Below are 19,980 nucleotides of genomic sequence, written 5' to 3'. Positions count from 1 at the left end.
CAGGCAGGGGTTGCCTTACTGTGTGGAAGTACAGCGTGATGAGGGTCTGAGTCTCAGTTCAGGCTACCAGGCGCTACTGCAATCTTACTAACGATTACTCTGACCTTTCATTGGAAAGTTGGCAGGAGGGAAGAGATGGGGAAGAAATAGGGTTAACCTTCTACCGTATGTTTTAGCAAATCATTTCAATCCCTGGGAGCCTCGGCACTGCAAGTTCTCGCCCTTACCTGATGCAGGCGACTCCTTGGACTGAGATCCCTGGGACGCCGGGCGGCTTCCACTGAACAAGTAGCCAGAATCTAAAAAGCAAACCAAAGAAACTCAGCACAGGTGCTAAATACTGTAGCAAGCACCAAGAAAAGCACCTGTATTGTCCAGCCTCACTAACACAGGTGACAAGGGGAGGCTGTAGTAGAGGGTAAACGTACCCGCTCCAGCAGCTTCCTCCCAGGACTGTTGTGTGCTCTGCTAGAAGGGGCACTTCATAGCCCCCAGCTGTCTCACTGTGGCTAAGGGGACACAGGCCTGACGTGCACAGGGGTTTGAGCATTCAGTCATCCAGTCCACCTCTCTTTCTACAGAGCTGGCTTCCCCCCACCGAGGGTGACCAGAGGGCACGCTGCTGAAGACAAACTCAACTCACTTATGTGGACCCAGGCGGCCGGGCGGCATTCGGGGACCCCGTGTAAGTGACAGCTGGCGCATTGCCCATGCGGAGGACCCCAAAGGAAAGCTACATGGACCAGAGCTAAGCCACTTCTAGCTCTAGTTCCACAGTCAGCATGATCCTGGCCCCATGTTGCTTCCTCTCGGCGCCTCCTTTCTTCCCTTCCCTTAAATCCTTGTTAAAGCCCCTCCAGACTGGTTCCCATAGCACCCCGCCCCAGGGCCACCCAGAGGATTCAGGGGACCTGGGGCAAAATGGGGGAGCTGCGGCGCTTGTACTCACCCGGCGGCATTTCGGCGGCCCTTCAGTCGCTCTGCGTCTTCGGCAGCACTGAAGGGCCCCCCGCCGCCGAAATGCTGCCGAAGACCTGGAGCGACTGAAAGGCCCTCCACTGCCGAAGACCTGGACCGCCACCAGACCACGGCTCATGGGGCCCCTGCGGGGTCCGGGGCAAATTGCCCCACTTACTCGCCCCCCCCGGTGGGTCTGCCCCGCCCACAAGATAAGGCTCAGACCAAAAGCCCATTTAAGACCGTGATGGAGTAGGGAGTGGGGAGTATTGACCCGGGAATGTTGTGTGGGAGTTTTACTGGTACTGTCTGCATTGGTGCTGGATGGTGGTGGGATATCAGGGTGCGACTTCTCTTGAGGGAGGATACCTGAGCACGTAACCTGAGCCCAGGAGTGGGTTGGGGCCAGGTGACACCTTCTGCCCAGGAAACTGGACAAATGCGGGAGGAGGGTGTGTGGCTGGGTGAGACGGCTGGAGGGGGTTTCTGTTTGGAGCTGGCTGGGGAAAGAGAGGGAGGCCCAGAACCGGGGTCTGGCCTCAGGTCCCAAGATGGACCTGACTGAAGGGTCCTGTTTTCTATAACTACAAGCTCTGTTTTGGACTGTGTTCCTGTCGTCTAATAAACCTTCTGTTCTACTAGCTGGCTGAAAGTCACAGTGATTCACAGGAAGTTGGGGGTGCAGGGCCCTGTCTCCCCCACACTCCGTGACAAAGACCCTATAGAGTGTCACCTCAGGGTCCTGCCCTCTGCCAAGTGAAGAGCCCTCCAGTTTCAATTCAATGTTCCCCCTTCTCACTCCCTGCTCTGCTGTGCAGTGTGGCGTTGAACAACTGTCACCTTTCCCCCTAGAAGTGGCTGCATTTCATTGACTGGCAAAACTAGGGTTAAACTATTTGGGATCAGAGAGAGAAAGAAACATACGGTATTATTACTACACCATGTGTCTCAGCTTCCCAGAGAGTCTGAGCAATGGCTGCATTGTGTCAGAGCGTTTCTGGTGACCAAGGCTGCTAAGTAACTATTTCTGAGTTGCATCCCCTGCCTTTTATGGTTCAGTTCTCCTGCCTGAGCTGGAAATGTTCAATGCTGTAGAGGGAGCCAGCACCAACTGAATGCCTGAGAAGTGCAAAGGCAAATCTAAGCACACAGAGTGCACAAGTCCTCCCTGAGGGATCCCTTCTCTGCCTAGCTGCAGGGGAACAGAGGCAGCCAGCAAACTTCAAAAAAGTTCTGGGTAGGAGGCAGGCTGAGAGTCCCACAGCAGTGAGAGAGGGGAACTTGTGCTCCCCCACACCATGTTCCCCAGACAGCCTCTGCAGGTGCGGCATTCAGCATGGTCCTTTGCTCTACAGCTATGGACAAATGTGTGACCCTTGGTGCTTCCCAAGAGGATCTTTATCCTTGTTTGAGTTCCTCTGTATCTTAAATGAACACGAAGCTGCTGGCCTGACGAGGAGCTGGGGAGGGGGTCTGAGAAGGCAGCAGGAAGAGGAAAAAGAAAGAAGCTGGCAAGGAGACTTGTGGCTTAACTGACACCAGAAGAAGATTCTACCACTCTTTGCTGCACAGCACCATTTGCCAGTAACTTACAGGACTTTATTTTGGTGCTCATTACTTTCAGGATCCCATCTCTGCTCAAGAGATCCTTCCAGTTCTCTATGATTGCAAAAGGACAAACCGAGCCAGGATCTTTAGGTTCTAAGTCCTGTGCTTGGAGAGTCCCCTGATTTGGCACGGACTTTTGGATCTGGAACCCCGCAGCACCTTAAATGTGTTGCTGGCTCAGTGCTATTTTAGAAAGTAGCAATACCAGCTCCCAGCAATCGCTTGCATGTGGCTCCCTCACCAGGGAGCCAAGGGGCATTAGGTTCACATTTCCTGCCATGCATTTGCTTGTCACTATTTTAAAGGATGGAAGGTAGAGAAAAGATTCCACCTTCTCCTGCACAACTGAGCACGCAACTCTCTCTCTCTAGATTCACATTCTAGTGACAGAATCACACAAATTTCCATCTGCGTCTCTGGATGTGCAGCAAGGAACCTATGGTAAAGATCAGCTAAAGCAACTAGAACCAGGAAAGCCAAGCGTTATACCCAAAACCTCAGGCCTTACATTGTCCTTTGGGACAAAGCTATTTAAATAAATATTGTTAGAGATGCCAAATGGGTTTGGAGACTGAAAGCCCTGTTATGCGCCAAAGAGATGCAGGGCAGACAGGGCAAGCTTCCATGCACTGCTCAGCCCCTGTGCCTCAACCTGGAGCTGCAAAGCCGTGCAAAAGTATGGACCACACAAGGGTGGTGATGGTGGTGGTGAGGGGTGTGTGTATGTGGCGGAAGGAATCACAGCTGCATGGCAGATTTGCACCTGCTGTCCCCAGTTGTAAAGCACTAGGAAGAAGGATGCTGTGCCAAAAAGCCACCGTCCTGCTGAAGGGTTTTGCACGGCTGTTCTTTCAACTGCTCCTGATAGATCCAGGAGAGCTGCTGGTAGCACGAGCCAAACTGAACAAAAGCGGCTCGGCTGCTCTTACCACTGTGGTGTTATTCTAGAACCCATCAGTGGCTTGGCCTCTGACACTTGATAATCACTCACTGACAGGGCACGGCAGAGCTTTCCTTGGATGGAGAGTGGCGTGTCCTTGCTGGTTTCAAGAACAATTTAAGCCGAGGTTTAATGCACTGGTAAGAGAGAATCTTTCAGCAGCCTTATAAATCTTCCCTGCACTGCACAGACCCTTGTCAGAGGCCCAACCAGCCAAGCGGTACAAAGCCGGGAGACTCGGGGATTGCAGGGTTGTGGCTACGGCTGTGTTTGTGCACAATAAAACCAGACTTAAATGATGGGCCAATCCTCTGCCCCATCAGTTTATAGTGAGAAAAAGCAGCCTTACCCGCAAGCAGATGTACGCCAGTGAGAAACAGGAAAATCAGGGCTAGTTTACACAGCGAGTTACCACTCAGCAAGCTGGTGCACTGCAGATTCACGCCCACCTGGCCGTGCAGTAACTGGTCATGTAGACAAGCCCTCAGTCGGATTAGGATAAGCTAACTTAGCCCTGGTCTACACTGGGGGGGAGGGGGGCGGGGAAATCGATCTAAGTTACGCAACTTCATCGACGTGAATAACTAGACTAGACGCGATAAATCGATCCCCGCTGGATCGATCGCTGCCCGCCGATCCAACGGGTAGTATAGACATACCCTAAGCGACTCGGGCCCTTTTTGTTCAGTTACTTTAAAACAAAGACAGCTCTACACTTCTTTCCACAACCACGATCGTAATTAGCTCACGCCCCCCTGTCATTGGCCCAAGAACTGAACTCTTTCACTCTTAGACGATACCACAATAGGTGAAGGTTGAGCACGCTGGATGGGCAGCGTGCAGGGGAAGTTTGCATCATTGCTGCCTGGGTTGCACTTATTTTAGATGTCTTCAAGCTCCAGAGACAGCAAGTTTGTACCTTTGACTGGCACTGAATTCACATTAAAAAAAACAAACAAACCAAAAAACGGTGCAGCTTTGCAGCCTGGTTCTCCCCCACATGAAGAGATTTAAACTGTAATTATTATTATTTAAACTCAACAGCTCTTTTCACCTGCCTCGTCCAAACACATTCCTAAAAACCAACCACCCCAGAAAAAGAATGGGTGTGTGGGAAGCATACATGTAAATCGAGACAGACCCGGATCTCAACACTGAAATGGAGACCACAGGCTGGGGCACTTGTTAGGGTGTTTAAAAGACCTCAGACACACTCAGAACTACTACCAGAGCGGGTCTGGGACTGGGGTATGGAATACAAGACCCTGCTGATGGCTGTAAGTTCTCCCCAGACCCTTCTGGCTCCAGTTACAGCACACTGGTCCAGATGACAGATTTGAGCAGTGTGTTTTACGCTTCTGCTACTAAGGAGGATGGGAATGCCCCACTCTAAGGCTCTGACTTTTATTAAGCTTCCTACCTCCCTCCCCTCACCAAAAAAATACTTCTAACGCATCGTACAACCTCCTGTGGGTGAAATATTTGCTCCCCCCCCCACCCTCGAACAAAGGCAATTTGATCTCCCACAACAGCTGAGTTGGAACAGCGCTCCCACCGAGGGCAAGGACCCACACTACATTGATTGCCATCCATCTCCCGTAGAAAAGTCTCAATGATTGATCTTTCCCTCTCTTCACAAGTGTGGAGGGTAAACTTTTCTAAGCTGCCCCAAGAGACCCGGATGCCCCTTTATTAGGAATTGGAGACCAGAAGCTTTGAGGAGAAGATCTAGCCCATCCAGACGTCTTGAGGCAGTGCTTCTATCAGAGCACTCTGCGTTAGGGGGGAGAGAAGTTAACAAGCTGGTTACTTCTTGGTTTACCACCTTACATTTCACGGAGATCCATCCTGAGGAATTCTGAACGGATACATGAGCAGTCTAGAGTCCAGTGAGATCTTCTAAATACTTGAAGGTCTGAAAGGGCGAGCAAAACTCAGACCTGGTCTACACTAGGAAATTGGGTTGGTATAGCTACATCACTCAAGAGTGTGAAAAATCCACACCCCTAAGCAACATAGCTAAACGGATCTAACCCCCAGTGTAGACAGCAGTAGTTGGACGGGAGAATGCTCCCATTGACCTAGCTACTGCCTCTCGGGGAGGTGGATTACCTAGGCCGACGGGAGAACCCATGGGGCAGCTGGGCTGCTACAGAATTTCTCGTGTAGATGAGCCCTGAGTCAGGGAAAGCTGGAGGTTTAAAAAACCAGGAGATTGTTAAGCAAGAGTCACTTTTCAAAGACAGGCTCAATCCGACGGCGGGTAACAAGTTAACGTTGCTCTCTGCCGCTTACCTCAAACACCCTTTGGAAGGATGGTTCAATGGTCTAAGGATCAGATCTGCAACAAACACAATTCCCTGGGTCCACAGGTTCAAATCCCAGAAAGGTTGACTCTGCCATCCCGGCCTTTGCTACTGGCCTGTTACTGAGACAGACACTGACTATAAGGCAGGATCTTCTGTCCAAGGGAGGGTCCCAGCAATTGCAGAAGAGTTGGGAAGACTTGGACCTACTAGGGCCCCATAAGACTGATGGGTGACTCCTAGTATGTTTAAATGTGTTTATTGTTTTTATGATGTTTTCTCAGTGATGTTTTTGCTTCAGGAATAAATGTGCTTGCTTAGAACAGCAATTTATACGACTGGTAAATCACACCTGTCATCGCCCTCGGAGAGAAAGCAAAGCGTCCGTGCTGGCCACTAGGCAGTCTGGCTTGCTGGGGGTATTACAATGAAAGGCAAGGGGCTGTGGAGCATTAAAACTCCTGGTCAGAAGGCAGTGGAAACAGCGTCCCTACCCAGAGACAGGCGATGGCAGTTCTGAGTCCTGACTGGGCACTCCTGGAGTGGACCACGCAGGGAGGTATCCCTGATACTGGGATAGCCGTGCTGTGGGGCTGAGATATTCCGACCGCTGCCTTTTGTTTCAGCAGTGGGCAAAGCAAGCCCTGTGCCTGCAGCTCATGGAGAGCTTTGGGTTGAAAGGCCCTAAAGGAGACATAGTGACACTTTTGAAATACAAATCTGAGTGACTGATCCTCTCCTCACATGATTTTTGTGATTACAGATACTGAGAACTAATAACTTTCAATCTAGTCCACTGCTGGGGAATGGAACTCTCTGGAAAACACAAAGAGAACCTCTAACTAGAAACATTAAGCTGGTCAGTCAGTGGGGGCAGTGGTCTTTATTTCTGCTTCCTACCTCCATGAACTCCACCCACAGCTACTACTCTACCAAGCTAAGAGCTTCTTTGCTCTATCTAGTTTCAGAGTAGCAGCCGTGTTAGTCTGTATCCTCAAAAAGAACAGGAGTACTCTTAAATTTGTTAGTCTCTAGGTGCCACAAGTACTCCTGTTCTTTTTGCTCTATCTAGGTGGTGATGATACCGAAGTTCGTTGTCTAGTATTAAAATCAACTGCTTGAGCAACAGTCATGGCAGAGCATTGTATGGTACTCTTCTGCACTACAGGGACTGCAACCATCCAAGGATCAATGAAAAGCATTTACACGTAACCTTTATCAATAGCTGCCACATGGGCATTAAGAATTAGCTTATGTGCACGAGCGCTAGCTTACAGGCTCTCTGTTGCCTTTGAAGAATCGGTTATACCGAACCGGCAGGCTGACCATCTTAGAAGCAAGTACTATGCTATAAATGCTGTGCCTATAGAATCTACGAGATACCTAATGTAAGACCTGCAAGGAGAGAGTGTGTATGCCCAATTCGTCACTGCCCACCAGCGTGCACTTATTTATTCCAAATAACCAGCATTCACCAGCATTTGGGGGGAGGGATAGCTCAGTGGTTTGAGCATTGGCCTGCTAAACCCAGGGTTGTGAGTTCAATCCTTGAGGGGGCCACTTAGGGATCTGGGGCAAAATCAGTACTTGGTCCTGCTAGTGAAGGCAGGGGGCTGGACTCCATGACCTTTCAAGGTCCCTTCCAGTTCTAGGAGATAGGATATCTCCATCATTCAGTTTGCACTTTTACAAGCAACATCATAAGGTGCACGACAATGACCTTTAACTAGACTTACTAGTCTATTCGGCAATAGGCCAGTGACATTACAATGGGCGGGATTCCATGACCGACTCCCACTTGAGTGTGAACACCGCTATACTTTCATTTCCATCAGGTGTAGAAGTGTGGTGCGCGCCTTACCTGTCCTGGCTAGGGAAGGGATGGTGCCCAGCGAGAGGGCCCTGTTCAGACGTCCAGGGAGCGAGGAAGAAGAAGCCCTGCGTGGGGATCTGAAGAACTGCTGATTCGTCAGCTGGAGGATGCTGGGGGGCGTTGGGATAAAAACAGACGGCGAGGCAGCGGAACAAGGGAAGCCAATCCCAGAGCCGTTGGGGAACAGAGCGACCGAATCCCCGGAAAGAAACCTGTAAATGACATGCATGACAGATATTCAGCAAGGGATAAATTCCAGCATCAACTGCTCACTGTGCTCTGACAGATGCACCAAGAGTGCAAAGCGACAAATCTCCACTCAGCAGTGCAGCTTAGTATGGGTTGGTATGCTTGGTGGGGATGCCAGCATTACGTGAATGCCTAGTCAATCTACACAGGGAACATAGCACCAAATTAATCAGGAGTTGGCATCAAGTGATGCCAATGTGAACCCCACAGACGTTCTATTCCAGCAATACTGAGAAAACCACCATGTCCACCTACCTCTAGGCAGTGCAGGGGCTGGCTACAAACCAGTTAAAGGAGTTCACAACAAGCTAAGATGTTAGGCCTTGTTTACATGAGTCAGTTGCACCTGTTAAACTAAAGGGGCGATTTTAAACTGGTTTACTTACAACCAGTGTGGACCCTTACTTCAGTTTGAGTGGTTTATTTTGGTGTCGCTTGAATCAGTTCCTAATTGATTTAGGCTAAACTGAAGTAAGTGTCCACCGCAGGAGTTTTCACTGGTTTTAAGTCAGGGGTTCTCAAACTGGGGTCGGGACCCCTCAGGGGGTCACGAGGTTATTACATGGGGGGTTGCAAGCTGTCAGCCTCCACCCCAAACCCCACTTTGCCTCCAGCATTTATAATGGTGTTAAATATATAAAATGTGTTTTTAATTTATTAGGAGGGTCGCACTCAGAGGCTTGCTATGTGAAAGGCGTCCCCAGTACAAAAGTTTGAGAACCACTGTTTTAAGTGAACCAGTTTAAAAATCGCATCTTCAGTTAAACAGGTGCAACTGACTCACGGGGCTACGGTCTTACGCTATAGGAAAGGATCTCATGGTAAAGCAACATTGTTGCCCGCTTCAGCAGTATCCCATCACCATCGGCTCTCTCCCATGACTTCCAGCATGAATCACAGCATTCATAGGAGGTTAAATTTGAGAGCTGCCAGTTTGCTCCTCCTGTAATTCTAAGTATTGCTTTTTGCTGCAGTTAAATGCAGCAGCAATGTGACTAACTGATTTATTTAGGCCAATGCAGAATACTCACAAGTCTAGGACTATAGGGGTTAACTCTTGCTGATGAGCAAGGGAGCTTGTATTTTTCTTGGTTCCAGGACACTGACAGGGGGTTACACATTTTTGGTGTGTCTACTGATCCATTATCACATATCTATCAATACCTAAGTTTCTCAGCGTCCGAACTGAAGATCTAAAAGAAGGTGATGTTTAGACTCCAGTGGAATAATACTCAGGGGATTTCATCAATTTACATTGAGGCCTGGGGCTCAAAGCAGTTGGTGGGCCAGATTCTCCGCTGGTGTTTATTGGTGCAACTCCACTGGTTTAATGATCAGCTAATGATCTGACCAGATGTTGATAACTAGAATGCCTTATGACAGGGATAGGCAACCTATGGCACGGGTGCCGAAGGTGGCACGCGAGCTGATTTTCAGTGGTACTCACACTGCCTGGGTCCTGGCCACCTGGTTTCATGGGTGGCGAGTACCATAGGCAGGGGGAGGCTGTGCCTCCCCAAAACAGCCAGGTGTGGCGCTGCCCATGCTCTGCCTCCAGGCTCCCCCCTCCTGCTTCTGCTCAGTGTTGCTGGGGGGGGGGGGGAGAAGAGAAGAGAGGGGGTTCAGTTGCACGCCGCCCACCCTCCCGTCGCTCCAGGCGTGGGTGAACGGAGGTGTTCGGCCACGTGCCACCCGCCCTCCCGGGCTGCGGCTGCCCTCTTGGTGCTCTGGGGCCGGGGCCATGCCGCCCACCCTCCCCATGCTCTGGGCGCAGAGCGTCGGGTGGTAGGGACAGGACTGGGGACTAGCCCCTCCCCAGCTGGTTCCCCGCATCACCCATGTCTGGTTCCCTGGACCATTTCAGAAAGCTTCCAACCAAGTCTCAGGAGGGGGCTAGAGGACAGTGCTCCAGGCCTAAAAACATAAGAGGAGATGTAGATTTAAAGACGTACATACCAAAAATGCCAGTGTCAGATATTGTAAAATAAAGCTCTCACAACTATATAACAGGGTTCTCTTCCATAGCTGGGACAACCATGCCACAGGGATGCGTTTTGGTTTTTTTAAATAGGGCAACACAGGACAACTTTCCCAGCATTATACCCACAGGATTACTCCATACAAATAAATATGCAGTTAGCAGAACTGCATTACATGTCACAATTCTACCACCTACCTTTACATTGGGTTCATAGCCCTCTAATCAACCTAACCAACCATCTATCAAAAGTAACTCCCATTTCCGCCCTCTTCCATTCCTCCTGGCCATTTTGAAGCAACCATGGTCATCAGAGTCCCTGGATATGTACGCCTAGCTCAGGTGATCTACAGAGCATCAGACACACAGAGTCGACTATGGAGCACACAGAGTTCTGTTCTCATGACACTACAAAAAGCGATGCCTACGCAGGCTCCAATATCAAAATCATGGGGCAGGCACACGCTTAGGGCTAGTCTACACTGGCAACGCTAAAGCACTGCCGCGGCAGAGCTTTAATGTGTCTTGTGTGTCCGTGGCAGAGTGCTGGGAGAGAGCTCTCCCAGCGCTCTAAAAAACCCCCCACCTCCACGAGGGGCGTAGCTCCCAGCGCTGGTGCACTGTCTACACTGCCACTTAACAGCGCTGAAACTTGCTGCGCTCAGGGTGGGGGGGTGTGTGTCACCCCCCTGAGTGAGAAAGTTGCAGCGCTGTAAATTGCCAGTGTAGACAAGACTCTAGTTTCTGGTGGCTTTTTTAAATTGTATTTTTGAAAGATGTCACAGGAAAAACCTGCTTTATTCAAATTTTAAACAAGATAGCCCCATGTTCTGTTGCAGGATTTGTAAAACAGTTAAACTACAGGAGAGGAAAGCAAGGGGCGGTGAGAAGCAAACGGCCAATACAATGAAGAGTAATGGGAGAGACAGTGCAATGACGGGACATCAGAGCAATCTATTTGGACACTTCAGGCCCATTACTTAGAAATGTCAGAAGTCTAGGGACTCTCAGATGTTAAGGAAGTGACTTCAGAGCAAAGTGATGTAGCCCTGTAGTTACACTGACTGAGCATCAACTTGTTAGAGAAATACTTTACATTTTTGTAGTGCCTGCTTGCAGAGGACCTCAGAACGCTGAAACATCTAACTAATCTAGTCTCAACATCTCTGTGGAGGTAAAGTGTTACTCCCACTATAGATGGGAACACAGACACAGAAAAGTGAAGTAACTTGCCCAAGGTCATACAGGAAGCAGAACAGGGAGTAGTTACCAGAATTCCCCGACCCTGTGCTCGGATTTATGGTGATTTATGCTACATAGCATTTTGAAACAAATGAAGCACATGTCATTCTCTTTCATGGATAATGCGGTGATAGTGACAATACAGCAACAAGACAAATTTGTCTAGAACAAGCAGGTTAATTTTTAAAAGATCACTGCACTTTAAAGGACAGAGTCAACAGCTGAAATTTCTCTCTCTTTTTAAAAGCAATCTGCAAGTATGGGACAAACGCTCAACTATCCAACTAGTTTCACCTATCAGGCTAAACAAGATCTGCATCAGCCAACCTTACAGTAACGTTCTCAGGCTGGACATGTGTTTTAATAGAGGCAAGCAGCTTATCAGTTAACCAAAATCTTCCCTCTGCTTAGATTCCAGAGGGCCTAAAACAAATGCTGTGCTTCTCAAGTCTAGCTTTACCCTTTAATGTTTGCACTCCCACTCCCCCAACCCATGCACCCAGATCCAAGCGCCATCTGTGGAGCTGAAACGGATGTACACAGCTGGACCGGGATGGAAATGAAACAAGACGATGCGTCTGTGGAAGTCGCCCATCCCAGAGAAGTATCCACCACGCACAAAGTGGCCAGAGCAGCGAACAAATAATCCAAGTCATCACACATGGTTGGTCAGGTTGCTTTCTCCTACCGCCACACCTTGCTAAGTTTTGGGGCAAAGGGTTTGATTTTGGACAGCTCCTCTCTGTGCCTGAACAGGGTGTCTAGCTCACTGGCTGTTGGAGCTTTCTCGCTTGAGAATTGTGAAGATTTTAGTCATTCAGCACTTTCAGAGTCCATGACTGGGATTTAAGCGACTGTTTGAGTTAGATTTCTCCCTCCTTTTCTTCCTGTAGACCATGCGGCTCTACAGCCTTACTGTGTCCTAAACCTCACCCAGGCAGAGGGTCTCCAGTCTCCCAGACAATGGAAGCAGGGAGGGAAATTATACCCCTTGTGCCATATTGAAATGGGAACTCTTACTGTCAAGAAGGACAAGAGCAGCCAGATAATCGGAGTAGAGCGCATCAGGCCCCTGGCATTGACCGACGGGGAGGAGAGTTCAGAAGAAGGACTCTTGGTTTGACTAACTGTGAACAAAGTTAGGTCCTCTGGCTGTTTTAAGTCAACAAGCATAGCTTAGTGGATGCAAAATCCTGCCCCTTCTACTACACCCATCGCTGTGGCTTGTCCTGTGGTAACGTCTTCCCCCCAGCTGTAGTGAGCAGTGAGTTAGGCACTGCCTAGCAATAGAACGCTTGCCTAAGCAGTTTATAGAGGCAGGTGGGAAGGAAGAGGAGGAAGAACAGAGTCACTGTGAAGGAAGCAGCCACATCAGCCCCTAAAAACACAGCAACGCAGGAGAGAGCTGTGACCTCTTCTCTGTGCCTCCCCAGGGGGTTAAGAACAGGCTCTGAACTGCATTGCTCCATGTTGTGCATGTATAAACACTTGAGCAGCAGTGGCGAAGTGATGAAAAAAGGCTTTGGAGTCAAACGGGTGTTGGAAATAATCAGGGCCAGGAAGCCGTTTATTTTAAAACTCAGTGTCATGAACAATAATCTAGTATCTTGAGTAGTGTTTACAGTGATTCTAAAATTACTAGACAGTCAGCCACAATTCTACTGTACAGGTACTTTTAAATATCGGGTAAGTAAAACGTTGCCTGATAGGGGACAGTATGCAGGACTGGAAGAGCCGCCTCTCACCGGCAGGGGGGTGGATTTAAAGTGCACTTCAGAACTGAATACTGTCCCTTTGGAGAACATCCGCTACTACTATGAAAGCCTCAAGCGTTAAGCTGCACGTTTCACCCCAGCTGTGCGCACGCTGGATGCTGGTCACAAGCAGCTCTTACAAATTAAGCCAAACCCCTCCCCCCCCCCCCCCTTCCCCAATTTCATAGACAGAGTCAAACAAGCTGGAGCAATGGCACCAGCTATTGTATTAATATCATTTTTTATAATAAGAGCATAAATAATTCCGCTACATGACAGCCACATATATACCTGCTGCAGCGTCTAACATGATTATTAGCATCACACAATTTCAGCTTGCTTTAAAAGTAAGAGCACACGTTAAAACAAAACACTGCAACAAAAAAAGGTTACATTTCCCTCCTTCCCCCATCCATCTGGCACACCCAGCTCATGCACACCACAGACTTGTACCAGGGAGGGGAAGGAAGGGTTAATAGCAAGGGAAAGCTGGGATATAAATATGCTGAAGTAAAAACCGCAAGGGGGTCAATTTACATGCAAAGGCTCAAAGCAGGTTTCGGAAGGAGAGGAGCAGCAGCTGGGTGCGTTTCCCTGCTGCAAATCCTTCGTGCTCCCTCTTCCCCTGCCAAGGTCTGCAAAGCACCTTGGAAATATAAAGCACCATCCAAGTATCCTCTCAGACCGAGCCAGCCCCGTTGGTAGGGAACAGGACAGAAGCGCTAGCCCAGCTGAAGGCCGGGCTCTCTGTCCAAGCCAGCGAGCTCAGTCCCAACGGAGGCAAAGCCATTTAGTGTTGTAGAAGTTAGTGTATCAGTCCACTTCTAACACGGAAGCAATTGTTCCTGCTGAGAAGCAACTGCCTCCCTCAGCCTTGGAACGGAGGCTGTAGAAGGAGCAGAGTTCACAGACAGAGTTTGTCAGAGGGTGGCCAGGTTTAGACCGATGCACAAAGCCAGCCACCATTTCTCACCACCCACTATCCCGGCATGTTTGTAGCATCACGCTAATAAGGCAGAGTCCTTCCTTGCCCCAGTTTGCATCCTGCACTTGGATCTGCTGGCGTGCCACCAAAACGAGGCTGATAGAAGCACGGAGCACCTGGGCTGGGTACAGGCACATGATCACATGTGTGTGCACAGACCTAAAAGGCTTTGGGAATCTTCAGGCAACAGCCCTGCTTTGGTGGCTGATAAAACAAACCACAAGCTTCCTTGCTGACTGATCTACAGTCCAGCTGAGAAGAGACACAGCAGGAAGATTAGGGGAGCAAAGCACCTTAATTCCTGGTCTGGCCCACTGTGGTGAACAGCCCAGATGGCATTCCGACTTGGGCGTTTCAAGAATGACCCTATGAAAAGGCAGCATCGTGATTTATTTATTAGCTCTGGTGACTGCAGTTCCAAAGACAGTCAAAGCATCTGCAAGCAGTCAGGCTGCAACAAGAGATGAGAGCCTTCCACCCAGATCTAACGGCACAAAAATACCCAACCACTCACCCAGTACGACTGTACACCCTGTATGGATCACCCAGGGTATGGAAAGGGCCTACGAGCTACAGTGAGTTAGGCAAGATTGGTACAAGGAGGACAGGGCAGATTAATTTGGAGTCTTCCAGTGAGTCAGTCACTGACAGTTTGATTTCACTGCATTGCGCAATTCCATTAAAAAAAAAAAAAAAGTTATTTCTACTGATTATTTCTAGCCACATGCAGCAGCACACACCTGCCGAGGCACCCAGAAGTGTGAAAGTAACATGACAGCGTGTTTGACGAAAGCCTCTAAGGCTAAAATAAAATTGCTTCCAGTATTTTCCAGAAGCTTGTCTTGCCTTTGAAAGTTTTGATTAGAAACCTTTTAGAGATCCCAAAAATCTGGCTAAAAGCACTCTGGGCTCTCTATCCCTTCAGCAGTACAGCTTAGCAGGTACCCAAAATACCTCTTGATACACCAAGATGTTAAATTGTCAGGGCATGTATATTTCACACTCCCCCTGCCTTGGGGTCATTAACTCCAGTTTGAGCTCATGCTTGCCAGCGAGCAGTAACCGACTATCCAGATCAAGGGATTCTGGCCATCCACAGTTTAAAGATCGATTATTGTCTCGGCTGCTTCCTGGTGTCTAACTTCCCCTGCACCCTCGCCCACCCCCACAGCAGTGTATCGGAGGAAAGAGAACGGGGCTAGAGACCAAGCACACTGGATGCAGGGTGAAATAACATGGCCAGCAAGCTGGCGTAAGTTTCTTTAGAAAAGGTGCCAGAGACCTATAGTGGCTAGAGGCAGGACACATCTAAACAGTTAGAAACAAGGGCACCGTCAAAGGGAAGGGAAGAGGGCAAGAAGCCTGCCACGTGACCGAGGTCCAAGCGAAACCTCAGCTGGAAAACCACCGCCGAACCTTTGGGTGCCAGGAAGAAAATGGGTCAAACGGTTCTCAAAGGACTGCTGCTTGAGCTGCCGTTGAACATCTTCTTGCCAGCTGGGGAATCAGCCAGGCTGATCCTTGGAGTGAGACCTATAAGGTCAGAACAGCCTCAGCCCCTTTCCCTGCTCCCACTGGCAGCGTGGCAGGCTCCTGGAGAGAGGAGGCGCTTGAAGCAGCACCAGAGAAGACAATTCACCTAAGGGAACAGGCAGGGACGGGTGGGCAAAAGAACTTCCACCCTTCAGAGAGCTGCAAGCGGCAGTGCAATGCAGATTGCAGCAGCACTGAAGAGGCCTTTGCCCTGCCGTGGTCTGGATCAGCTGCTGTGGCTGATAGCTCAGCAATAGGTTTGATCGGCATCGCAATCCTGGGATGGGCTCAAAACAGGTAAGACTCCATCCTAGCAGGTACTTGGTGTATCATTAGCCATGGAGCCTTTCAGCTCACATGGGGTCAGTGTGAACTCTCACAAGGACTTTATTAGCTCTTGAACTGGATGCCCTGGCAAGAGCTCACAGCCCTCTTTCTTGGAACGGATTTGATGCGTTCCCTTAGCATGAGGTTCCCCACATCACAGCCTTTCCCCAGCACCCGCTTCCACCTGACTCTGCGCCAGCATCCTTTGGACAGCTACACATCTGCCATGCACAGCGCGCCCTGTGGATACACAGGGATGCCAGAGAGGGACAAGCAACCTAGAGTGAAGAACTGTTAATGGCTGTGCAGTCACAGCCAGCGTGATTGGCAAAACCACAAGGGGATCAGTTCCATACCCGGCGCTCACTGTCCTGAGCGCAGTGCTCCGTGCAGCACTATGCCTCTTCGGAACCGGCAGAAACACACACAGGCAAACGACCTGATCCTTAACCTGCCAGCCCTCTGCAAACCCAGCGGAGGGGCCCTGGTATACTGTGGAGGATGAGAAAGAACTGGGACACTGCAAATGAGCAGGTGGGATTAGCTCTTTACCCTGCAAGCTCCAGTGCTTTCCTCACTGACCACCTTGTTCTGCACTCATCTCAAAAGGTTCCTCCCCCTTGCCCTGTTCCCCTCTGCATACACACGTGATGGCTACCCACTATGCCGGCCTCCCCTGAGCTACAGACCTTACTGGGATAAAGGGCAGGCCATGCACAACCCCTCCTCCACCATGAGCAACAGTCTCTTAATGCCAGTACCATGTGCTTGTTTGGGCACGAAACACCCATTATTCGCTAGCCCTGGTCGAGGTGCTCAGGCGCAAATGACCCGGAAGCGGCAGACAGCTCGAGACAAGAGTGCCAGAGCAACCTCCTTTAGGTGCCTGTAGAACTGGGGACTGCGGTGGGCTGAAGAACAGAAGTCTGAGTTGAACGCAAGAAGCTTTAGAGGACAGATGAGCAGAAGTGCATTTGCAAAGCTGCAGGAGCCTTGAGGCAAAAGTGATGCCGCTCACGCAAAGAGCTCACAGACGGACACCCAGCAAGTCTACCAAAACCCGCTGGTGTCATCAGAGATCCAGACGTGACCACGAGATGATAGACATGAGCAATGAAGAGGGGAGATTATTCCCTTGGCAGCTCGTTAAAGAGGAAATCTGAGAACCGGAAGCTCCTCTGGTTCAGAGAGGCCTCATAAGATGAAATGAGCAAGTTCACAAGGCTAGAAGGAACCTTTCAGCAAGGCAAGGACAGAGGCTGTGGGTCTCTAGCCAGCTAAGCCGGCAACGCAGCGGAGTGAAAACTTGGCTCTCGCACCATATAGACTTTGCTGGAGACTGAAAAACTTCCAAGCAGGGAAACAGAAAAGCAAAATACTGGACACTCAGCTCAACAGGACTTGCATTTTTATGCAGCTTAGCTGTGGACGGAGTGAACCGGAATCAAATCTGTCTCAACTGCCAGTTAATTTATTATATGGTTTTACCCAAGACTGTTCTGATGGTCAATATAGCTATAGTTACTGAAGCATTTGCAAGGATTGATTAGGCAACCAGTTGACCTGTAAGTGACCAAGCACCGGCACTCATTGAGAATGACCACTTTGTTAGATGTCCATGTCAAAGACTAGGGACTGTACCACATTCATAAAGGACCTGTGAGCAGACACGTGGCCTGTTCCGCTTCTTAGATCAAATTCCCTCCCGCTACAATTCCATTTTGGAAGGAGAAGGAGCAAAAAGAGAAATCACCATGTCTCTGGATAATCTGGCTTGAGGGGGTGACACAAGAGGATGGCTGTGAGCAAGCTTCTTCACTCCTTTCTTCCCCTGCCAGGAGCCCATGTGATGCCTTGCAGCATTTGCTTTTAAAAAGAAGCCCTTTAATGCAAAGGATTGTGTCCCCCATCACAACTGAAGCCCTGTATGGCAATCTCAGAGAGTGCAAGAGTCAAACCAGTAATAGAAAGCAAGGCTCTCACCCTGGCAGCTGCCCCTATAGGTCGGGGTTGAGCAAGGCTGGCAGAGCAGTGGGGAGAAGCTTGCCTTTGCAAATGCTGGGGCTACTGTAGGATAAGTAGGTCTTGATTCTCCAGAGCAATGCCTTTCACGAGCACCGAAGTTGTATGTGTGTGTGTTTGGGGGTGGGGGAAGAGCAGGGGGTGTTTGTTTGAGGGCAGAGAAGGGATTTGGATAGTAAAGTTACCTGAAGAGCCCAGCAAAAATTCTCAACAAGAGAGATCTTAGGGTAAAGCTACATGGTCAGGCTCTGTGCATGGGCTTCCTGGAACAGTCGCCAGACATGGTTACAGGAGTTACTCTGACAGCTGCCCAAGTTACAGTCGCACTGCTGTTTCTATAGGAAAGAGGATGGCTGTACATTCCAGCCTGCAGCCAGCTGACTTGGTTTGCTCTTACTCGAGATTTCATCAGACCAGCTCAGCATTACAACTCCGCTATCTTGGTGAACAGTGATTACAAGCGGAACTGCAGTGAACAGTTAAAGAGACATGAAAAATTGTTTTAAAAAACCTCTAGCTTTCAGATATTCCCTTCTAGTTCATTATTTCTCTCACTCGGAGTAGCACCATTGACTTCCTCGGTGGGAGACGCAGATTCTTTCTAGCAGGCGCGCCATTCTGATTGAGAGCACAACAGGGGAGCTAGCCCAGCAAACAAACACAGGGTAAAGCAGAAGACCATTTAATCTACTGTCAGGATGGCCGCTCCCTGGGCGGTTTCATAAATATAATGCAAAAGTAGAATCGTAGGTAATGTTGCAGTTTCCCTTTTAGAGCCCACCTTTTGCTGCAAGGCCTGTGTCCTACATAACCAAATGCAGGGGAACCCAGACCAGACCATCTAACCCGTGGTGGGTGCCCAAATTGTTCCTCCTTGAAACACTCAGCCAAGAGAAAGATCCTCCCTTCCCCAAAGCCCCTCAGCATTTGGGTCTCAAGATTTCATTGTGACCCTACTGGAAAGAATGCAGCAGATGACATTTCATGGGCTCGTTTTTTTGGCATGGTTAACCCCTCCCCCATCTCCCAACTGCCACAACTCCAAAAAAACTAAGCACTTTCCTTTAGGTAACACCAGCTAATCCAGATCTGTTTTCATGAAGTCCCATCGAATTAGTAACCATCCCCCTGGATTCCACCTCTCTGGCACTTCCTCCCATCAGATGTCCTGAACTCAGATGTCTTGAATACAAAAGAAGACACTGAATGGAGTAAGGCTTATGGTTATGTATGCTGGAAGACTGACTGTACCGCACAGCGCCTCCTAGTTGTGATTTGTGGCCTAGCATGTCCTCCTCCACTGCTAAGGCTACAGGAGCAGAGAACTCTTTAACGAATAAATAAAAATTGTGCTTCCATTTAGATCTTCTTTACAACCCCCCCCCCCCGACCTCCCCCCCAAAAAACCCAGAAATTTGGAGATAAAATTTTTTAAACAGCTGAAGATTTTGCACCAGTCAAAGATACCCTGAGTTAAATAATCTTTAAAAGCACCTCTGTTTTCAAGTTATTAATAGTTCCAGTAAAAAAGCACCCAAGGAGCTCTTCCTATTCAGAGTAGAAGCCAGAGCACGGCAAAAGGACATGCGGTTAGGTGAGGCTACACAATGGAGGGTGAGTGGAAGCAGGTTATTTAACAAGCGTGTCTCATCCCCCTCCCCATTAAGGATCAGCCATGCAGTGTGAGTACAGAGAGGTTAAAATGAATCCAGGAGTGCATTCCCGTCAGTGTAAACTAAAAATGATCAGCACCATTAGGAAACAACGTGGCATAGCCCTTGGGAGGCTCAGGGCAGAGTATCCCTCCATGACTAGCTAGGGATGGACACGCAGTGAGCAGAGCCGGAAGGACAGAAGCAGCCAGAATCTCTTTGGCTGGAGGAGCAGAATGGGGATGAGGCTGCATTTATGGAGCAGTCTGTGAAGCAGCTGGTGGAAGATTTGGCTCTGGGGTTGGTGTTTGCACCACTGGCCGAGGTTTCAGGAGGAGGGAGAATGGAGGCGGCAGAAGCGGCTTCCTTGGCTAACGGAGGCGGCAGAAACGCTATGAGCAGCTGGCTTGGTGGGAAGCGAGAGTGGAAAAAGGAGGAAAAGTCTTCACTGCGCTTCTAGGGGAAAAAATAGAAAGAAAAAGAGGGGAAAAATAAAGAGGAGAGAGAAGCACCAGTCGCACAGAGTTCGCACAGCTTTTTTCGTCCTTCCCCCA

At 49.4% G+C, this 19,980-nt stretch overlaps 1 protein-coding gene across 3 annotated transcripts in view; it reads right to left on the bottom strand.

Moving 5' to 3' along the window:
• The window catches only part of TMEM201 (transmembrane protein 201), a 49,608-nt gene that overhangs the window by 8,166 nt on the left and 21,462 nt on the right, over window positions 1-19,980 (bottom strand). For all 3 annotated transcript variants that reach the window (XM_065575064.1, XM_065575063.1, XM_065575065.1), the window contains 2 exons: window positions 7,673-7,896; window positions 228-299 (listed from right to left, as the gene is read on the bottom strand). In XM_065575064.1, the coding sequence (XP_065431136.1) occupies window positions 228-299; window positions 7,673-7,896 (296 nt within the window). The remainder of the gene's footprint in view (window positions 1-227; window positions 300-7,672; window positions 7,897-19,980) is intronic.

Source organism: Chrysemys picta, chromosome 21 (assembly GCF_011386835.1).
Source record: "Chrysemys picta bellii isolate R12L10 chromosome 21, ASM1138683v2, whole genome shotgun sequence".
Taxonomy (NCBI): Eukaryota; Metazoa; Chordata; order Testudines; family Emydidae; genus Chrysemys; species Chrysemys picta.
The sequence above is the reverse complement of the archived record's forward strand: the minus strand, read 5'-3'. Positions and strand labels throughout refer to the sequence as shown.